The sequence below is a fragment of the Hippocampus guttulatus genome, chromosome 16 (assembly GCF_054856545.1).
Source record: "Hippocampus guttulatus isolate MCC_2025c chromosome 16, RoL_Hgut_1.0, whole genome shotgun sequence".
NCBI classification, from domain to species: Eukaryota; Metazoa; Chordata; class Actinopteri; order Syngnathiformes; family Syngnathidae; genus Hippocampus; species Hippocampus guttulatus.
Window position 1 is genome coordinate 1029731 of NC_141276.1, and position 21575 is coordinate 1051305.

The window sequence follows — 21575 nt, forward strand, 5'->3', positions numbered from 1 at the left end:
AAATGTTTGCCATCGAATCAAAGTACAGTGTTTCGCTCACCGAATGTGTGAAGTGCCTTGCTTCAGGGCGAAGGACGACGGTGGTATCGGAAGTCAAAAAGGTGTTTGGCCGATATTACGTGTCAATACTCAGGGTGGAAGTAAAACTGGAAAAGCTGTCCTGCGATCGCGACGAACACGGACGGCCACGCTTTGCGTCGGTCCGTCAAGCAGATGCAAACAAGGTTCGAAACGCAGGAAAATGCTACAATGCTGTCATCGTGATTCTTTACCCAAATCCCCAAATGTTTTGTTTCCCTCCGTGCTTGGCTTAGAACAAAGTGACGGAATAAGAGATGTGCCATGTAGTTTGCTGAATGAATGTTAGTTACGAGTTGGTGCCAAACAGCGTGACTGGGACGAGCGTTACCTCTGCGCCTGCGTCCCTTCGAGAGCGGCTGTCACTACGGTCGTCTGAACAGATGCCTGTTTATCAGCATTTCAATAAACATGTGGAACTACAACAACATAAACAATGTATTCTTTTACCATTTATCTTGGCCATGAATGTGAACGCAGTGGGAAAGGTCTGCCATGTTTGTGAATCAGCAGTGTGTCTCTATTTGTATATAGACAGGCATATATAGTGATGTGAATGAACTTAAAGGCAAGTGGTCTTCATTTTCACGTTTATTCACTTAGTGCTGAAAATAAATACAAAACAGTTTGGGACCTCATCTGGCAAAGTGACTAAGACCCGCTTCAGTCAAAATTTGAGCTAGAAAAACTGTGTCAGTGTCCTAGCTTCGTATTTCTTTGATGGAAACGCGTTGAGGACGAACTCCAGAGGTGTCTGATCGTGGCGATGTTGGATCAATTACCCTTCGCCAGACTATCAACGACAGGCGTTTACAAATATTTACTCAGGTGAAAGAACAACATTTGACTTGAAAGGAGGACAAATTGACATCCGCTTCATTGACATTGCAGATCATCAAACACGAGGAGGTTATTGAGTAGATAATGGCACAAAGCGTTAAATGGATAAACTCATGCATTACTTCTGTAACATCAGAAGGCATTACCCCAAAAGCTAAAAAAAGCGTTAATTAATTCCAGTTCATATTTAGCAAGTAGATTTGACCCCCGTTGTAACTATGGTAACAACACGCAATTCTCATTCTATTGAGCTGGAAGGACTCATCAGTAGCATGTACATCGGCCCCAAAAAGCAACAGGAACTGACCAAAAGACTTCAAATGAATAGCAGCAGGATGCTTTTCAAGCCGCAGAGCGAGACTCGTTGAAAAAAAAAAAACGGATTTAAGACAAGATCCGTCCCGAATGACTTGACTGCATGGCGAAGGACCGTATTCGTGTGCGCGCGCGTGTGTTGGAAGTGTCCTGCCCACAGACACCGACAAGCGTGTGGTACAATCTTTCTTTGAGGACATTCATCGCCAACAATTATCCTGAAGAGAACTCACTCGTTGACCAGAAACTTTAGCTCCAAACCCGACGCCAAGTGCCCGCTACGACCCCAGCTGACTTGCGGGTCTTTGAATGGATTTTAAAAAATTAATAAATAAAAAGTTCCATGCTAATATTGCTCTAAATGCTGAAACACTGAAGATTTGAGGAGGATTCAAATTTTTGACAAATAAAAGAATCTTAGAGAATTAAGACAAAGACGAATTTCTCGAATACTCTGCTTTGCCCGAACTACAAATACTGTACTACAAACGACGTGAAGAAAGAAAGCAATGCAAACAATTGCCATGGAGTGGAAACACGTGAGCGAGACTACGAAGAGAACAGTCGTTTTACTTGGGACAAGCGGCAAACCGAGGACGTGGAACAAGTCCCGCAGTGAGACACGGGAAGAAAAGCACTCCTTTGAGAAATTTTCTATCAGTCATCTGGACCACTCTCAAGATTGAGGGACATTCGGGTGAAGGCCCAAATTCTCTCCAGTTATGTGAGGAGTGTACGTTGCTTCTACAGTAAGGTAAAAATAAAAGTAATAATACACGGAGGACATCAGTGTATGGGCGTGTGCACGTGTCTACATCCAGTGCACGCTTTGAGGTATGGCAAGGCAAAAGGCATGTAACTGTGTGTGTGTGTGTGTCTGTGTGCGTGTACGCACGCGTATCGTTCAGTCATCCACCCCTATGTTGCGGAAAAGATAGGACATGGACTCTCCGTTGTGGATGCGTCGGATGGCCTCCGACAAGATCATGCTGATGTCCACCGTCTTGATCTTGGGGCACTGGAGCTTCTGCAGTTCGTGAGGTATCGTGTTGGTCACCACCACCTTTGGGGGCCACGCAAACGCCCGGGGGTGAAAAGGAGAAGCGGCCGGGCCGTCGAGACAAAAGGACGCACCTCGTCGATGGCGGACTCCTCGATGAATCGGGGAGCGTCACAGGAGAGGATGCCGTGCGTGGCCATGATGAAGATCTTGTAGGCCCCCCGTTCCTTCAGCGTCTCCGCCGCCGCCACAAAGCTGTCGACGTCGTCGATGATGTCATCCTGCGGGAGGAGCGGGTGGGTAAGGCTGCCTCGGACCCGGCTGGATCGGCCCGAGAGGGTTTCCTTTCTTACTACTATGATGGCGATGCGGCCGCCGACGTCTCCGACCACGGTGATAGGGGGCTTCTCCTTGGGAATCAACACTGGAAGTTACAAGGAAAGAATGAAGGACTTCGTTCGTGCCGATTCCCGGACAGAGTAGCTCGGGCGGGGGACCCCCCCCCCCCCACCACCATTTTTACATCTGGCCTAGCACACACGTGTATGGTTAAAAGCCGGTGCTGGATTGAGTCGAGGAGCTCCAGGTCATGTTTTGCAGCCACCGCCAATTCGATTTTTACCTCAAGCGCAAATGAGCTGGCCCATCTGTCATTTTTAAAAGATGTGATATTTGACCGTTTGAGATTTACGGCCTACAAGTGTGTGTGTTGTCCCAACATTTACGACAGAATGGGAATGGAATGTGCAACTTTTACACATGACAAGTTCTTTGTCATTCAGTTGACCTTTGATCACTTCGTTTCTAGCGGGAAAGCAGCGCAGTCAGAGACAGAACGAATCGTTTCGACAGTTCAGCGCATCACAAGAATGCGAAAAGAAGGGCGCGACCGGCAATCGTCATTACATGGTATTTCCATGCTCGGGTGTATGGCTCCAGTGGTCTTGACGGTGGGCGGCGAGTGTCGGCCGTCGACCTGGTCCGACTCGGCATCCTGAGCTTCGCCGTGGATCACGGCGATCCCGAGACGCAGGCGCTCGGCAAACGACTGGGCCCTGCGCGCCAGGAGGAGACAAACGTCTTTTGTTTTGCTGGTTGAGCAAAGACGGGGCAGTCGAAAAAACCGACGGGGTTGAGAACATTGGAAGGCTGCATTTTTGCCAACTTTGAACCAAAACGAGTCACACGTGAACCAATAGAGCAGTGACAATATTTGGTTTCAGCCAACGGCCTTGAACCGTATATGACTGCAATGTTAGAAAAGGGGTTTGGCCTTCACCGATGAGTGGATTTCGAGTACAATGAGCCAACATCGAGGACGGTTTTACTGTGTGCAGTTGACAAGAGATGAACCGACCTTTTGGCAGAAGCTGGGGATTTGGCCACAATCACAGCATTCCTGTAGTCGGGGATCTGGAAGGCCAAATTATGTGGAGAAGACAAAAAAAAAAAAATAAAATAGTCACAGCTCCCCCATCAGGCATCGCCTCAAAAACGTACATGCAGGCCGAGACACAAAAACACCGCTTTGGATTTGATATCAATATGACCAGGACACTTGGCACGATAAGTCATACAGTAATTTTACCTCTTCTTGGATGTACTGCAACAAGAAAGGCGACGCTCTCAGGTTGTCTACTGGGATATTGAAAAAGCCTTGAATCTCCTTCTGATGGAGGTCCATGGTGATCAGGTGTGTGAGACCTACACAACACGACGGCTCATAACGCCAATGTGCAAATCAATCTGCCCTCCGAGCCGTTGCGCGCTGCTCTCATCCTCTTGGCGTCGCAAATGCATACGACTGACCTGCTTTACACATCATGGAGGCAATAAGCTTGGAGACGATGGAGCCCCTCTTTCTCATCTTACACTGTTTACTGTAAGGGAAGTAGGGGAGAACGCCCGTGATGCTTTTTGCACAAGATGTCCTGCACGCATACACCAGGATCAGCATCTCCATGATAGTTGTGTTCACATCTCTGCTCGAGACAGAAGAGGAAAGAGAAAGAAACGATCACATTTAGCATGAGGAAGACGTGTCCTAAATTTAATTTAGGAGTCGCTTCCTACTTGGCCACGGTCTGAATCACAAAGACATCCTTCCCTCGCACGGACTCCTGGATCTGGACACGTGTTTCTATGGGGGAACAACAAGAGGACATGGGAAGAAGATAAGAGCGAGGCCTCCAAATGCCTTTCAGGAGTGGGCGGCGCCTCCCACGCACAAACACACAGCCCCTCTGTGTGGAAATGCAGATGTCCGTGTTCAGAAAATGTGCCCATCGACACAAAGTTGAGAGCAAGAGACATTTCGCTCCCGGAGTCATGTGGGAAACTTGATAGCGAGACTTTTTCCATTCATTCGTTTACCTCGGTTGGCTTCCTGGTACACCTGCACCTTGCCGAGCTCCACCCCTAATCGCCTGAGATAGAACAAATAGAGTTAAGCGGTTCGGACGATGGATGGATGGAAGTTGTTCAATTGTCGTCATGGGGCAGAAAACATGATGCACGATGAATAACAAGCAACAACCGGCCCGTCGCCACGTTGACCGCTTCGCCGACTGAAAGTTCACACATCTGCTGCCTATCAGAAGCTCCTGCTGATAACATTGTTTGCTAACATTTCTCTGTGATAGACTCGCGGTTCTGCTTACTTTTTGGGCCGTGGCACGATGGTGCTTCCATGCAGTCCGGCACCGGGACTCTGGCCATTGCTTCGACACGGTGGTTCAAATTTCAGAGCGGCTTGCTCACAGGCACGACTAGTTGCAACTTGCCTGCGAGCAAGGCCGCCTCCGCTCACTCGCGGTGGAACAAGCTGAGCAAGTGGTACGAAGTGCAGCCAAAATATGTCCAATAATAATATTATGGCCAACAACAGCTTGATTCATCATGCAAGTTGGAAGACACAACACTGTGACGTAACGCGGTACGGCATTCGGATGTACCGTTATGAGCATGTGCAAATATTGGACCAAAAACAAGACCAGTCACTTGCAAAGTATGCTAATCGATACTGCAGGGGGGCGGGGGGGCTTAAGCACAAGTGAAACAGAAATGTTAACCGTTTTTTTTTTTAAATCAGGCTACAATGTGGAGTCTGATGATCAGCTGTCACATGGGAAGTTCAGCTCGCTGAAGAAAAACAACTTGAGAGCTCCCATTAATTGCAAAAAATGACTTCTTACAGGCCTTGGGTCGAAATGAATGTAAGCGGCCCCTTTTGGGAAAACTTGATGAGTAAGCCTGCAGCGCGTATATCTCGTGTTCACTGTCATCACAGAATGAGCCTCGTACGCGACGTCGACGCCTCAAGAACCGAGTCAAGCGGGAGAGTTGTTCTCTCAAACATTCCCGGACTCCCACGTCCTTGGGAGCGGAGTTAAGCGTCGCGAGTGTTGGTGGAGTCGCAGCTCTGTGAATACATATAGCTAAAGATGTCACAACTGACCCTTCATAAACGCTTCAAAAAACGTTCGTCTTGGATTGGACTGTGGGGGGGAAGGGAAAGATGCTCGTCTGACGGCGGTCTGCATCCACTTTGCTGACTTGTCACTGCGATCGTGAAGCGTTGGCACCGCTGCAAGCGGTGCTGGTGGTCGCGCACTGTCAACACGGCGCGCGATGACCCGACCAGAAGCGGTGATTCAGCCGCATGCGAGCACTGTTTACAGGAAGCTTGAGAGAAACGCACCGCTCCGTACAAGAAGCCGCCTTCTCGCTCTTTCCGAGATGAAGGAGGCGCCGGATCGTACGATCAAACGGTCGCGTACTCACTCGGCGATCCTCTTGCCCAACTCGCGGCTGGATGGGTGCGAGTTGGCGGTGAAGATGACCAGGCCGCCCTTGGTGTGGTTCATGTCGCTGGGGTTTGGGCCGCTAGTCTCCACACACTCAGGCAGAGGATCCCGAGGCACCCACGCCGCGCTGAGTCCTTCCTACACGACAGACAGAGGGCGGAGCAAAGACTTTGTTAGCGCTCAACAAAACCACTCAAGTCGACTCTCGGGCTCATCTGCCGCAGCTCGGACGAAACGGTCACCAACCTGAAGGGCTGTTTTCCCAAAACTTATCGGGCCCCTTTCAGCGTACTAGTACCACTTTCTTCAGGCTGAGTACTTCAAGGACTTAAATATCAGTACTGGTCGATATATAGAACACAGAGACGCCATATTTATTATGCCTCGCAGCTAAAATGGAAACGTTTTTAAGATGTTTTGTTGATTATTGCTCAAACGCTTTTCTTGAACGTGGCAGAAAGTTTTGCGCCAACCCAGAAAGTTTGGGATGCGGTCTCGAATGGTTTTTCGGAGTACTTCACAAACAGACAGTATTGGCACGCTCCTGGTCTCGGCAGTTGTGCGTTGCATGACACAAACAAACACACGACCTCAATTTGAATCAGTATGATATTATCTAAAAGAAGTCTTCGGCATTATTCTGACAAAACGGCTGATGTTTTGACTGCCTTTTCGCGGAAAAGGGAATAGTTGCAACACGCTAGGTAGTGAGCTGACCTGATACATATGGAAAATGACTCAGGCACAATTTCGGTCTTTGAGCACAAGCGGCACTTGTTTTCACAGCTGACAAGTCCAGACGTGGAGTGAAAACTGAGAAGTTGAGTCAAGTGGCTCGGAGGACCCTCGGGTAGTGCGGGACCGACTCAGCACGGCGCAGCACTTTTATGATACGGTGGAGCGGACCCCGGCATATTCGCACTTTGGTGCTCGCCGAGTCGTATATTCACCGATTTGAACGAATGGGTTCGTGATGCCTGCTGCACTCCGTTAAGTGCAGTGTGACGGGGCCTTGCCACTCATTCGTGGGGACGTCATTTAATGGCTGACCAGCTGCGGAACTATTTCACTGCTCAAACTCTAATTTAGTGAGTGGGGGAGGGCGACTCATGCTCTACACCAAATTGCAGCACGGTTTTAGTCACACCCCCAAAAACAAGGAACAAAGAAATGGGTTAAAAAAAAAAACGTTGAAATTTTTAGCTTCACAATTCAGAACCACAGAGTTTTTCGTCTTTGCATATGGTTTCAGCAATTATATTCAAACATGTATGAGGTATTTGGAAACAAATCGCAGATTTCACTTGACAAGCACTACAAACTAAAAGTGAAGTTAGGAAGGCTTTAGGCTAGGGGTGTCCAATCCCGGTTCTCCATCAAACTTCCCGATTCAAATGATCCGGATCATTATCAGGCTTCTCAGGGCTCGATGATAAACCTTGCCAGCCTCGAGTAGGACATCCCTGTCCTTGCTTTAAGCACTCGTTAACAGTGGTAATCGGTCACAGACTCTTGAAGGCGAAACATAATTGCAATTAGATTGTTATAACAAATTTTATTACAAATGCTGGTTAAGAAGTGATTGGATAGTAGCGGTCACAAATGTGAAATGATTGAAACCAAGTTCATCAAGTGACTGCGCAGTGCTGGAAGTAACACAGTCCGTTGGTCAAAATAAAGAAATGCAAATACACCCTCGGGCTATTTTTATATTCGAGCGACGCCGAGCCGAGCATGGCAACGGGACGGACTTGAGCAGACTGATAATACAACCTCACTAACATTCAGACAATTTCACTCATTTGACGTTGGAGTAACCACAGTTCACATTCATGGAAATAAACGAGGAACGTCGCGGTTGGTTTTAACCGCTTTCCAGTCCACATGAGGTTACTTCCCTCATACGTATATAACACATCTACCAAGAATACTATTATACACGCGATATTGAAAAACAAAGAAGCCGTGATGCTAACGAGTTGCCTCGCGGATCTGGCAACGTCTTGTGCTCGTCTCGTGCAAATACGTTAGTCATCTTAATTCATTTTCAGAGGCGCGCCATTAGCTCCTCGGTGGCGCTAAGCTAGCTGCATAGCAACCGCGTTTTACCGTTTACATTCAACGTTTTCGTCCTTATGTAACACCGCTGAGAAGATTAATCTATGTCGGTCAATTTTGTTTTAAAGACCAAAGTCAAATGATGCCAAGGCTAGCGGTGAAGCGACAAAGTCGGCTAACGCCAAACACGCGCCGGAGATAATGAAGCCGTCAAAGGTCTTGAATGCGCCATCGATTTGCATTTGTCGTGACCAGGTCACGGTAGTAATAACGGTGAACACGAAACAAAGCGCAATTCAACTTCTTACCAGTTCGTCGGCTTCGGTTACAGTCTCTTGCGACCAGCAGGGTTCGATTGTTCAAGTGCCCCCCAGCCCCTTTCAACCGGTCGCTCTTTAGTCCATCTGCTTGTGGCGATTAGTTTGAGAGGACCGACAAGTTCGACCAATCACTATGGAAAAGGCAAGTGCTGAAGACGCATTCAGGTACGCTCGTAAACAATAAATTGCAGGCGGCATGCCACGCCGCCGTTTATTTTGGAGACGGTATTAGATGCAAGCATAACTATGACCGCGGGAAATGTTTTGCGGTTTGTGGTAGAGTTATAAATCACTTCAAACGCCTTCGGTTTTTCGAGTCAAAAGGTGTGTGCTTCAGGAATGGACACTTGAGGGCAGTGTGCTTCAATGAATACAGTACCTCCTTTCTGACATTTTCCCTTGTTTGAAATTTTAATATCGGAGAAAAACATGCATGACACGCGTCGAAAAAGATCATCGTTTGCCGTGACAGAGCTATTACATCAAGTCGCGGCTGCGAGGTGGTGGGGGACCCGAAAAAGCAGGCACGAGGGAGGAGCAGATTGTATTAAAACAGAAAATAAATCCAGAACAAACAAAGTCATGAAAACAAAAAGACTCCAAAGTAACTAACCAAAACCATGGCTGTGGCAAAAAAAAAAAAAAAAACTAACAGGAACAAAAAACATGACCAGAACAAACATGACAGCAGCAAACAGCAACAATGAGACGACAATGAGTGGTCGGGCTGGGAGTCCTTTTAAAGCACTAATTACCCAATGACCAAAAGGTGTGCAGCTGCAGGGGGAGCCCCACAGTGCCACCCTTTGGTCCCAAACCAAATCATGACACATCATGCAGCACATTAGGTGCACATGTGTGGATGCTAGTACGAACGAGGTTGCGAGCAGGAGCTTACAACTTGTGTCCGAAGTGTTGCCAGCTGAGCAACGTTTTCACAATATTTTGCCATTTTCCCCCCAAAAAGTGACAATCGAACAAATCAGCATTGGTTCCAAAGTTAGCAGCATTCTTATTTTCCGTACGATGGAGGGAAGCGGGCCAAGAAGATTTAGCCTTATAATACTATTCGCAAATCTACGTCTTTATATTCTGTCGGTATTGGGTGCATTAAGTCATTACTCATTCACAATCATTCAGTCAAGCCACCATTTGTTAAAATGGATATTCACTAAAAGTAACGGATGAAGCTTCATGGATGACAAACATATAGCTAATGTATTTCCAAATGTTCCAATTGCTACTTTTTTTTTCTTACATAACTCGCTAGATGCGGGGGAGGCAGAGAACAGTATCCATGCACTGCTTACTGCCCACTGTTTGAACACACACACACACACACACAGAAAGGGGCATGCCAGTTGAAAATGGTGGGTGGTTTGCACTGCACATAGAGAAGCTTCGCATTTAAATCTTGGCTAAGTGCAGGTTTGTATGACAATTAGCAGATACCGTATGAACAGCATATTATTTTTTAGTACTGTGTGATGAGGCACACCTCAAGCAGATTCCAATGTTCTTTCCAATGTCTACCGTGTGTGTGTTTTCTAGTGTGTCTTCATTAGGGTCTTCTTTCATGGGGTGGCCTTTGAATTATAGCACCGATCGGTTTCCAGGTCAGTGTGCTTGACGCAAAAAGTCACGTTTCCTTCAAAAGTGTCTCACTCCCTGGAAAATGCCGATTTGTAGGTCAAAGATAGTCAAGAGTCTCATGAATACTAAGACAATTCTATTTGATTGGCGAACAGTGCCCGAGCCGGAAGTCGGACGGGCACGCCCCCCAAAATCGATTGCGGAAGCAATAAATTAATAAATAGACGAGAAATAAAAGTATCGACCAGAACGCAGCTCGATAATGGAGTGAAAGTGCAGTACACATATATATTCAAGAAAAGTCCAAAGTAAGTTAAATCCCCAAGTGTAAACGCAGCGCCATCTCTGGTCTTAAATCAAATAAATAGGACACATCTTGTGGTGATTCCGATGCTGGAAACGGCAGCTGCGACCTCGCGTGGTCGGCATCCACCTGGTCCGTCGCTGGCGCTTGCGAACAACAAGAGAAGCCTGAACGTAACAAACGGGGTCGAAAATAGGCTCCGCCCCCTCGTCGCAGCGCGCCTCACGAGCTCATTAGCGCCTCGAGCTGGCGCAGCTGTAAGGTGCGACCCCCACCCTCTGCCGCCCCTCCCCATACGCACACACACACGCACGCGCACGCACAGTCTCTCTCTCTTTCTCTGCTCGTGCCCCCACGCGGGGCAAGCGTTCCCAAATCCGAAGCGAGAGCGCAGGCGGAACGATGGCTGCCGCGGCCCCGGCAGACGCCACGCAGAGCACGAGAGAGCCGCTTGACACGGACATGCTTCGTCGCACTTTCCGCGCGTCGACGTGATGCGGTAAATTTGTCCTCGACGAAGGCCGCCGCTGTTTGGGCAGACGGGGAATCTTCTTCCGCCTCCCTCCCCGTCGCGGCGCGAGGGAGCTGTGGCCCGTCCAGAGCGGCCCAGCAACCCCCCGACCGGAGACGAGCGCATCTCTCGGCGCTGCACCTAGCGAAGGACGGGTGGGGTTGGGGGGTGCCGCGAGTACGAAAGCATCCCTCCATCCCGGCGCGCCCCTCCCTCTCCCCTTCATATTCTGCTCCGTCTCATGCCCATCGTACGCCAGAGCTCCGGGGCTCCGGTCTAGCCGGGGACCAAGAAAGGGGGGAGGAGGAGGCGGGAGTCGAGGTTCGTCGTGGCGCGCTCCCCGCGTGCGGAAGCCCGGCCTGAAGCGCCCCTCCGTTGGAACATGTCGTGGGAGTAGTACGCCTCAAAGCGGAAGATGGGGAAGGACCAGGAGCTGCTGCAGGCGGTCAAGACCGAGGACCTGCTCACCGTGCAGAAGCTGCTGCAAAGGCCCCGGCCAGGGAAAGCAAGTAAGGAATTGCCTTCTCATTCACTCGCCACTCGAACCTCACGCGCAAGCGTCTCATTTCGAGGCTGGGGAAATCTGGAGAGTCGCACCGGATTGCAGGTGTTTCTACGAGGTGTGCGCATCACACGGTGAGCATGCAGCAGAATTGGGGTGGGTGGGATTGGTTTGACCCCGGTCTTGCAAATGACAGCTTCGGGCTTTCGGCTGTATAGGTTGCTTGTGTATCAAGGGATGGAGATGCGCAAGGAGACACACTCTTTGCTTCCGGTGGTACTCTGCTCCACCTTGATTATTTTCAGCGAGAGCACTTAAGCGTCCAGCAACATTCCACGTCCCACTCCAATGTGTGGGCAACACAGTCTTGCATGAGAGAGATCGGCGAGTGCGCGGTGAGCCGTCATCAATCAGCTGTACTCTTGGAAATGATCCCATTTCTTTATTGGTCTGAAAATTACTGATTTACTCCGAACACTATCTGATATGATGTAAATATATATTCGATTGTAAGAGCTTCGTTGTCCATCTCTCTATGCCAGTGACGTGTAATGACAGGCGGAACAAATAAATGCTCTTCCACTAGATGGCAGAAGGTACCTCATTAACTGTACGTCCATTTTCTTAGGGGGTGGGGGGGTCACATTTTCATTTTGGTGGTACTTTTTCCACTGTGAATTTTTTTGCCTTCATTCAATTAAAGTTGATGTGGATTATTCGATATCGATGGTAAAGTAGCGGGACTCTGTTACACGCGCACACAAAAAAGATCAACAGCTTGATGACTGATGGACCGAGTTGTAATGATGCAGTGAGATTGGTAGACGATCGAACAATTTATTGAATAGGACTGCTATGCTGTGACATGGGGAGGTGGGGGGGGCGATATTCATTGGAGCTCGACATTTTTGTGAAATGCTACAATGGGATAAGTCCTCCTTTTTTCTTTCTTGGACATGTCTGCATGTGACGTGAAGAAAACTGTTATTCTCGAAGAATCTCTCTGAGTCACTCATTTTAACAAACGCAAGATGTTTTCATTAGTCGGGCTAATTGGGCTCTTGCATAATAGATGCACGTTCGCAGAGAACCGTGTAGCCAGAAGAGAACCTCACTCCTCGACTACTCTAAAGGATGAAGCGGCTCTCGATGGCGTTTTCTGCAAACTGTTCACGTCCGGGTTGGATGGTGTTGCTGAGGTCACTGCCCATCTTGAGGCTCTCTGAGTGCAAAGGTCAACTGGCAAAAAACAAACTGGGCAAACTCAAGTTAGGTAGTAATGACAAAGGTTGATGCCCGCGCGACGTTAGCACAGTTCCAGTTTGTCATCAAGCGTTAAACACGACGCTCACAGGGCAGCTGCACTTGCGCGTTGAGCGCGGTTGACGGTGGCGATAAGCGGGCGCGTGGCGCCGAGAGGTACCCGCATGTGGTAACGTAAAGGCTCGAATCTGCCGCAAGTCATTCGCTCCTACTCAGGCCAGACATGCCGTCCGCACACACGCGCGGCTGGCACCGTCTGGGGGAGCCATCATCAGTTTGCCGCCACTCAGCCCGCCCTCCGCACCACATGCGCCCGCGGCCGCGCGTATGCGTCGCCGTTTGTTGACTTTGAACGGCTTTGCATCCGGGGTGGCGGCTCAAGCTTTTCTTCATGGCGCTTTCTTTGCGTTAACGTGCGTCTCAAGGGGACACGAACGATGACGAAACGATGACGATTCAACCCTTCGGCGGTTTCCCTCGGCGAGGCGGTGCAGACCGAGTGACGCGAATGCACACGGAACCCCTTTGATAGCCTGCCTTTCTCTCGCCCAGCTTTGTGTGTTGATATGCGAGGCCGGCAGAGGAGGGGAGCAGATGATTGCGTCCACACCACTGCACATTCACAAAGGAGCGGAGAGGCAGAGTGGAAGGATTCACATGCTGTCAGCCGGAGTCTCTGCCGTGTTAGCCGCGCTCTGGCGGCTTCCGAGACGCCTCGGGGAGAAAAATCGGATAGTATTGCAGCTTTGCGGACGCCCGTGTCTAGTTGTCCTTTCGTGGTCATAGCAGCAAAATGTTACTTCCTCCGCAAAACACGTTGATGAGTGCTAGAAAGAGGAAAGTCAGGGCAATAACTCAGAGACCAACATTTCTTCTTCCTATATGCCTCACTAGAAGACAGAAGACTCATTGATCTTAAATTCTACAATAAATTCAGTTGCTGACAATGGGGCGTTCTTTGAGATGAATTGCTGATGAGGCTCTCGTTAAATGAATGTATAACCGTAACTGTGATGCAAAATAAATAGACAAAGGAACGAGTAGCTCTTTTTCCCTTCCCAGATAGCAGAGCCTTCTTTCAAGGTGATCGTGGCGGGCTTCATCAGAGCGCTGGTAGGAGGCAGAATGGTGCAGGGACGGACGGCGTGGACCGGCATAAGCTTGGCCATATTTGGTTCCGGTTGCTATGCTACCGAACAGGAAGTAGCCCGGTGCAATTTCCCACCGCTTTGGACGTAAAGTTGGTCATAATGAGGAGGAGGAGATGTGATACAAGTGTATGTGTGCCTGTGCTATATTTTATTTGTAGCCGAAATCGCTCATTTCGACCATTTTCAACCAACCGAGTACATTTAATGGAGGTTGCTGTGCCTTCTCAGAAGCAGCTCACACACAGTGACCGGGTTGCTCGACGGCGCGCCGCACTGTGCCGAGTGCGGTTTGAAAGGGCCTCAAGAGCGGTTCAGGAGCATTAGAAGCGATACGCTTCCCACCACAGAGTTCAAATTCAAAGCTCATTGAAAATCTCTGCGATATGCTTATTGTCGCTGTTCACTTCCGGCATTGTCATGACGGCACAATGGTAAGCCTTCGATCACTCGCTAGCAAATGCAAACGGTCAAATCAAAGCTAAAGACTGTCCAATAAAAGCGAATGTGTTTTTTATTTATTGAGTTTTTGGTGCGCTTGAGTGTGTGTGGAAAAGCTGTGAGAGTCTTTTTTTGTTGATAAGTTATGGTTGTGCCTATCTGATTTCCCTGCATTTCGCTCCAAAACATCATCAGTCACTCCTACTGCTGCTGACTGCCTCTCTGATTGAATTACACAACAGATGGGGAGAAAGGGGGAGGTTTTTTTTTTAATACATATATACATTTGCTTTGATGGAAATAAGAAATGACAAGAGCAGCCACACAAAAGAAAGATTTTTTTTAAAAATTAAAGCGTGAGATACAAATGTCAGCATCTCGATAGTTGTTTTCACCGACTGATGGGATGAGTGGCAAGGAAAACGTGAAATGGATGAAAGGGGGGGGGGAGTGGAGCCGATGTAACAGATGGCATCGCTAAACGGCATCCTGGCCACCTCTCTGTCGTGCCATTACCCGACTGCTGTGCACACCGTGCGAGCTTCTCCGTCTCTTTCACCAACACTTACTCATTCCGCACAATGCGCTGTACCAAAAATAACATCGTCGTTTAATGGGTCACCGGCAAGTTCAAGGAGAAGGAAAGCACGGGAGAGGTGAGGAAATTGGAAAAAGGAAAGGAAATAAAACGCGACACGTTTCGGACGAGCTCGTCAAATTTCGCACAGGCCCTCACATATTGTACACGCACACGCACACGCTGTTCCCCCTTTTTTAGAACTGCTGGAGAGGTTTTTGAGAATCCACGTTACTCTTTTGAACAATGGAGCTCAAGCAGGCATTGCATTAAGTGAACAGGTTGTCACACTCCACAGTCGCATGCACGTAGACGCCTTAAAATGCCAACAAAATCCTCTGTTGACTTGGCAAATGAATCACAGGTGGATGAGACGGGTAAAAAAAGGAAACGACAGGCAGATGAGCCATATCATGTTTGACTTTTTATATAATCTCTGTATGTAGGTGTGCGCTAGATGGCGAAGTCCCCCCGGGTCCTCGAGTCACCGTGTAGGAATTTTCCAGGCCCTCTGATATTTATATTTGAATGAACCGTATTTTGCCTTTTCACCTGAAATGTATGTTTGAGCAACTCGTAGAGGTGCTGTATGCATAATTTAACTTTCTTGAGCCTCCTAAACTAAAGCCAACAGAGCCTGTACAAGCGTATCCTGTACAGTACATGAGAACCTTTTAGAAACGTTCCAAGCGAAACCCGTTCGGAAATAAATGTACTATTACCCGGGGACAGTCGAAATGCTGTTGCCAGGTGAGAGAGTGGCCTGTTAAATTGAAAATGTGGCCCATTCTGTGTGGCTGCCAACGTCTACGCCCTTTGAAAAGTGCGACAGTTGGGGGACAGGGCTTAGTTTGGGTCTGGTTCTGTATATTCTAGTGCAAGGGTCCAAAATGAAAAGAGGTGCTCTTCAGTGAATGTCTTGAGGTCCCATCTTCCCATTGGCAATTGACGTGAGAACGTATTAGAAAAAAAGGAAGGATACTTGTGTTGAGAAATGGCGCATTTTAGCACAAGCTATGCTCAGCTTAAATAAACTGGAGAAGCTTTAACTTGCACAGAAACAGGTTTCACCGGTCACCGTACAGACTTTGCTCCTGTAAAGTCGTAATGGGGCGTACTGTGACGAGGATTAAGCTTGTTAAGTGCTAGATTACTTAAAAAGCAGCAAACCCCGAGCTGCACTTTGTGAAATGAAACGGGCACTCGCACAAGCCTCATTTGCAAAATGAATACATGACGGTGTGTAGTCTACAAACACCACAGCGGCTGTTTCAACTAGCGATGACAGGCTAGATGACGTTATCTATCGAGTAAAAAAAAATCAAATGGGGCTCAGGTTAGAGAAAAATAAAAACAAATCAAACAAAAGGAATAGAGCAAATAGTATTTATAAGCGGCAAAAGAGTCAAATAACAAACGGTCCCCGGAGACTGATCACGACCACTGAAAAATATCCATCAGGTCACGTCTGTGTGCTTGCGTACGCGACTGTGTCAATCTTTTCTTTGCGGATTGCTCCTTCGAGCTGACATTTCGCAAGGTAACGGCGCCTTGGCTCGTTGCAAGTGGGTGCAGTATGTCGCGTATGCGCTAACAGCCGCTTTCAGTTAGCATCTCCTTTGATGGCAGCGGTAGGTGCGTGTTACTTTGCGCTCGTCGCTTTCTTTGAAGCCGCTTGCCCAATGGCGCCGAAGCGCCGGCTTCACCGAGCCAATGAGCATCATTGTTGATGTTCCGGCTGATGTGCTAGTTGTGTACAGCTGCGCGACACATGTGGAGCATGCGTTTTGGGGCTCGGGGGGTGTTTGTGCGTGCTGCTGCGTGCGCGTTTATGAGTTGATGCCAAACTCTTACCTTTCCTCTCGCTCTCTGCTGCTTTTGCGCTCAGCTCGTTCATCGTAGTCTCTCCCCTTTTAGCATCGAAGCGTGTTGATTGGTGTTTCTTCTTGTTGTACATCTGCTGGAACGCAGTCATTTGGGAACACAAAGCTGTTACGTGCCTTCGTATTTTAGTTTGACCTTGGGATAGCAAAACGAAGGCGATCTGCTATACGCAGAAACCCGTCAAACGTCACATCGCAGAGCCGAATGACTGTCCAGACATGGTAGCCCGGTAGTTAGCGAGACAAGCACACTCAGGCTGTTGTTCTCAATGTAACTCAACCACACACACACACACACACACGAACGCTTGTTCAGAGTAACAGCCCAAAGCTTTCCACTGCTGAGGGCGTGTGACTAGGCAACATACAAAGGAGCATGAAGCAGGTTGACAAGCCAGAGTGAGCCAAAAGAAAGTCCAGCGCTCGGCTTCAAGGACTTCCCAGTGTTATTTTAAAGCAAGTTCAGCCCAGTGAAAGCTCACTTCCTAAACTATTCCTCAACTTGTCACGAGAACGTGTTTCGGCACAACTGTAATTCACATTTACGCTTCGGCGAACGGTGATGAGAATCTAACTTGAGAATACAATGAGGTGGTTCATTCGACAAGTCTCAGCATTTCTGTCTGTTTGTCAAACTCGCTCCCCCGTTGGTTCAGAGTTTAAAACCGTCACTAAGAAAGATTCCAAATTGAATGGACGGCGTGATGGAACGTTTCTGAACGTCTGCATCACAGTTGAGAGCTTCTGGGGTTCGATCTTAGCGAACTATGTCTTCCTTTAAGACATTTGCATGCTCTTCCGCTCGCGGGAGTTTTCCACATTAGGAGTGCCCAAGTCGGTCGTGAGGGGTGTAGGTGGAAATGAGGGAGAAAAAAAAGTCACGTCTCGACTAAGCTAGGCAGTGATTTCCTTTTCGCCGGCTCACAAACTCCTGTTTTGACTTGCTTTTTCTGTTTCGTTCACGTTCGGGGCCGTTATGGCCGTTGTTCATCGTGGCGTGCGTGCGTACGCGGGAAGTTGTTTGCTTGGAAAGTAGATCTTGAGTCAAAAAAGCTTGGGCACCCCTGCACTCGCTCTCGAGCTGTCTGTAGGGCCTTTGTCTCCCCGATGACTCCAAACAGATTATGAGAAGCTCCAGAAGGCCTTTTGATGCCTGCGACCGTCAGGAATCTTTTTCTCCAGTGGGCCACACCGTCCCCGGGCATGACTCATCGGGATTCTCCCCAGCTGACAGAACCGCCGAGCGCCCTCCGCTGCAGGGTTCATCGTTTCCGAGCTTCATCTGTCTCTCCATCTTTCTTTCTTTCTCTTCTCTTTTCAAGCCACTCTTCTTTCCTCCGTTACTGCTTCTTCCATCTCCCTGCTTCTTTACTTTGCCTTTCTTGCCCATCCTTACTTTCATTTCCCTGCTTCTTCCATCATGCTCTTATTTCATCCCTGCCGGCCAGTAAACTCGCTTTTATTTTCTTCTCTTCGAGTGGCTCTCTCCAACCTCTTTGTCCGTTTCTTCACTCGCAGACGCACACGCACACACACACACACACACACACACACACACACACACACACACACACACACACACACACACACACACACACACACAGCACTTGTACCTTCTGATCTGTGAAAACGCTAATTTCTCGTGACATTTTGGTCTGGAGGCTAGTTCGCATTGCTATTGTTATGATGGGCAATTAACTTTGTTGATATGCTTATCAGCAGAGACATATTGTTGCTGTTCAGTGACAAGCGGCTCACTTTTTTTAAGGAGCAATTCGATTCATGTTCTACAGCAGGGATGTCCAAACTACGGGGCGGGGGGCCATTTGGGTCCCAGCATTCATTTTTCAGTGGCCCGCGGCACATATCAAAAATAACATTTGACACGGCCCAAAAGGCTAGATTAAAAAAAAAAAAAAAACGTTTTTTTCCAGGTACTCCCTCCCGTTTCTTCCCACTTTACAAAAATATGCATGGCAGGTTAATGGAACACTCAAAATTGTCCCTCAGTGTGATTGTAGGAGCGAATGGGTTGTCTGTCTATGTTTGCCCAGCGATTGGCTGGGTGTACGTTGAGGGTGTCCCCCGCCTACTGCCCGAAGACAGCTGCGATAGGCTCCGGCATCCCCAGCGACCCCCGTGAGGAGAAGCGGATTAGAAAACAGATAAGTGGATGTGTATATGACTTGGGGCGGAAGACAGACTACACTCTGAGCTGGTCGCATGGCACATTTAGAGACTAAAAACCATTCCCAACAGGCATCCACACGAGTGCTCATTTTTGCTCAAAAACTTCCACTGCAGTTCTATCGAGCTGGAGATGATTAGGACTCTGTAAGTCCAAAAATTGTCTCAAACTGAAACCGACCCAAAGGCTGACGAGGCCCTGACAAAGAATGAAGTCAACAAATAAATGCTGCACAAGTCACGGAAAATCGAAACACGTGACGAGACTGAAGCAATCCAGTCGCCGGGTGGACTGCCGGGGCTTCCTGTCACATCTTGAGAAACACAATCCCAAATGTAGGAATGGATTTCTTATTTCATCATGTTGCAGCAGTATTTCCAAAGGTACATTCCGTTATTCTTTTCTTATTCTTGTTGACTTCTTGACATCTTGTCCTAAACGGGCAGAGTGGAGACATGTGAACTGCTTTCTCACGTAACAATAGCCTCCGTTTAATGTAATTACCACCGCAAAAAATAATAATAAATCCCACAAAAAAGCAAAACACATTTGTGGAGTGAATTTTCGTGAACACCTTTTGTTTTTGTGCAGCCGTTGAGGTGGATTTTTCAAGGGCATTCCACTCTCCTGAGTTTGCTCTGACTTGTAGCTTGGTCTCAATGTCGTGCTCAATTTTTCTCATTAAATGAAATGAAATTGAGCATGACGTAAGACGACGCCAAAAACAATCTTTGTTTTCTTTGTTTTTCCCACCATGCTCTCTCGGTTTTCTCTCTGCCCCTACTGCACGTTGGAGAGCCAGCGAGAGGAAGCCTTAATAACACCCTGTGACTCAAATATCCTCCAGGTGGATGCCATGTTGTACTCGCATTATATCGGATGTGAATTTTGGATGACAAATGCAAATAACAAGGCGGCAATATGCCCCCCTGTCTCAGCACGTGCTCGTAAAAATTGCTTAAAACCGTGGCCTAACAATCTGCGCGCGGGCGTGTATGCGCAGGCGTATGTGTGTGTGTGCGTGCGTGCGTGACAGATGATGTAATTGTTCAGCAGTAAGAATAAGGTTCTCCTGAGATCTGCACTAAGTCTACTGTCACATTCAGCATAACAGTCGGCACTACAAATGTGCAATCCTTTGTGAAGATGAACAGGGAATAGCTCAATCGGGTGGTGTCCATACTGTGGCCCAAGGGCCATTTGCGGCCCGCCATCCATTTTCCAGCGGCCTGCGACGTGACAAAAAATACTACAAATGACATTTGACATAGGCCATAAGGTTAGTTGAAGAGAGGGTGTACCTTCGAACTTTTCGCTATATTTGAAGGTATAAATAAATGATCCAAAGAACAACACAAGCGGTCTTCAAAATGTTGTCGTGAATAAAAATAATTGAGGCACAAACTGTTTTTTGCACTTTGTGCTCTCTGGATGATTTAGGAAGACGATAACATTGTTGATCCTCTAGAAACAGTTCCGCTTTCAGAAATTTGATTGAAAAAACGCTATTTATACAATACAATCTTGTGTTTATTTTAAAAGTTGTAATAATACAAGGCTTCCATCTTCATTTTTCCTTCTCATGACGGATGCTTTCAGGAGATTTCCGGACTCTCATCTCACCGTGTTTAGCCCTGACATTGGCGCAATCTGCACGGCACCACCGAGCTTAATCTGACTTTAATGAGCTCCTCTCGAGGCAATACACATCAGCTTAGCTGTACTCGCCACCGGTGGATTTTGTCGGGCATGTTTGGAGATATTCACGGAACAGTAAATACGGTGGTCGCTCATCTCGCAAAGCCCACATTGTAATCTCGGCATCTGTCGGACCGTCGAGGCCTGCGTAGCCGAGCGTTTCTAATCGCAGGGCTCTGCCATTTCCATCAGCACTTGCGCTGCGCACGAATGGGCGGCGATCCGGACCCTCTTATGAATGTGCGTGGCGAATTAAAAATCGAATCGACTCGGATCCGATCACGTGACGTCAGTGCTTTGTTTGCGTGGTAACCTTTTGGCGCGAGTTCACTTTCTACGACAGTTGCCATTTTATACCACACGGGAACGCCAGTTGACGCATCTGAAAAGCGAATCCGTATGGAGTCATCCGTTTTTCCATTTTTAATCTGCGGGGGGGGCGGGGGGCAGCAGCGTGAGCAGAGAAGCCCAGACTTCCCGCTCCCAAGCCGCTTCTTCCAGCGGCCATCCCTGGGCCACTTGCATCCAGGATCTCGTTCTTTCAATCACCTGAATGTCGGTTAGGGTAGGAACGCAGGTTTTCACTTGTCTTTGTATCACGGTACAAGTAGTACAAGTACTGTCTTTCTCATGTGCGCTTTGCGGAAGAATTTGTGCCTTATCTCAGGGCTCACCCAAAGGCCCCATTTGACCCCTTGCTCTTCTTTCTCAGGGCACCACACTCGAGGCATTCTGGGTGCTACTGAACTGCACAGGCAGTCAAGATGAGGAAGGGTGTCACATATTTAAGTTGGCATTTTTAAAAATCGGAGTTTTGTATTATTCACGTCGAATAAAGAGAGACGGTGGATGTTTCTTCTTTTGTTGCCTAATTACAATTACTCGAGGACCCGTTTCAGACCCGACGTCTATGTGTGTGCGTGTGTATTGTTGCGTTGACAAATGTTAGCCACAAGCAAGATAACCTTGGCAGCGGGTGAGAAAGCTGTTGCTAGGTAACTATAGACTGCTCGTGCACCGTTAACTCTTGCGGCGGAAATACTCACAGCG

General features: G+C 48.2%; 2 protein-coding genes across 12 annotated transcripts in view; one reads left to right on the forward strand and one right to left on the reverse strand.

Annotated features, from left to right (window-relative positions):
• The window catches only part of LOC147192304 (phosphoribosyl pyrophosphate synthase-associated protein 2), a 23090-nt gene extending 14497 nt beyond the window's left edge, over positions 1-8593 (reverse strand). The window contains exons 1-11 of one of the 5 annotated variants that reach the window (XM_086133959.1): positions 8406-8578; positions 6017-6177; positions 4607-4659; positions 4307-4373; positions 4043-4215; positions 3822-3937; positions 3591-3646; positions 3140-3288; positions 2587-2657; positions 2368-2514; positions 652-2296 (exon numbers count right to left, since the gene is read on the reverse strand). In XM_086133959.1, coding sequence (XP_085990085.1) covers positions 2138-2296; positions 2368-2514; positions 2587-2657; positions 3140-3288; positions 3591-3646; positions 3822-3937; positions 4043-4215; positions 4307-4373; positions 4607-4659; positions 6017-6099 — 1074 coding nt within the window. In that variant the 5' untranslated portion in view covers positions 6100-6177; positions 8406-8578 and the 3' untranslated portion in view covers positions 652-2137. The other 4 variants (XR_015103286.1, XM_086133957.1, XM_086133958.1 and 1 more) reach the window with 4 other exon arrangements.
• Positions 8594-10549: 1956 nt separating this feature from the next.
• The window catches only part of caskin1 (CASK interacting protein 1), a 39602-nt gene continuing 28576 nt past the window's right edge, over positions 10550-21575 (forward strand). For 4 of the 7 annotated variants that reach the window (XM_086133898.1, XM_086133899.1, XM_086133897.1 and 1 more), the window contains exon 1: positions 10551-11334. In XM_086133898.1, coding sequence (XP_085990024.1) covers positions 11241-11334 — 94 coding nt within the window. In that variant the 5' untranslated portion in view covers positions 10551-11240. Of the gene's footprint in view, positions 11335-21575 lie in introns of all 7 variants that reach the window. The other 3 variants (XM_086133894.1, XM_086133895.1, XM_086133896.1) reach the window with 2 other exon arrangements.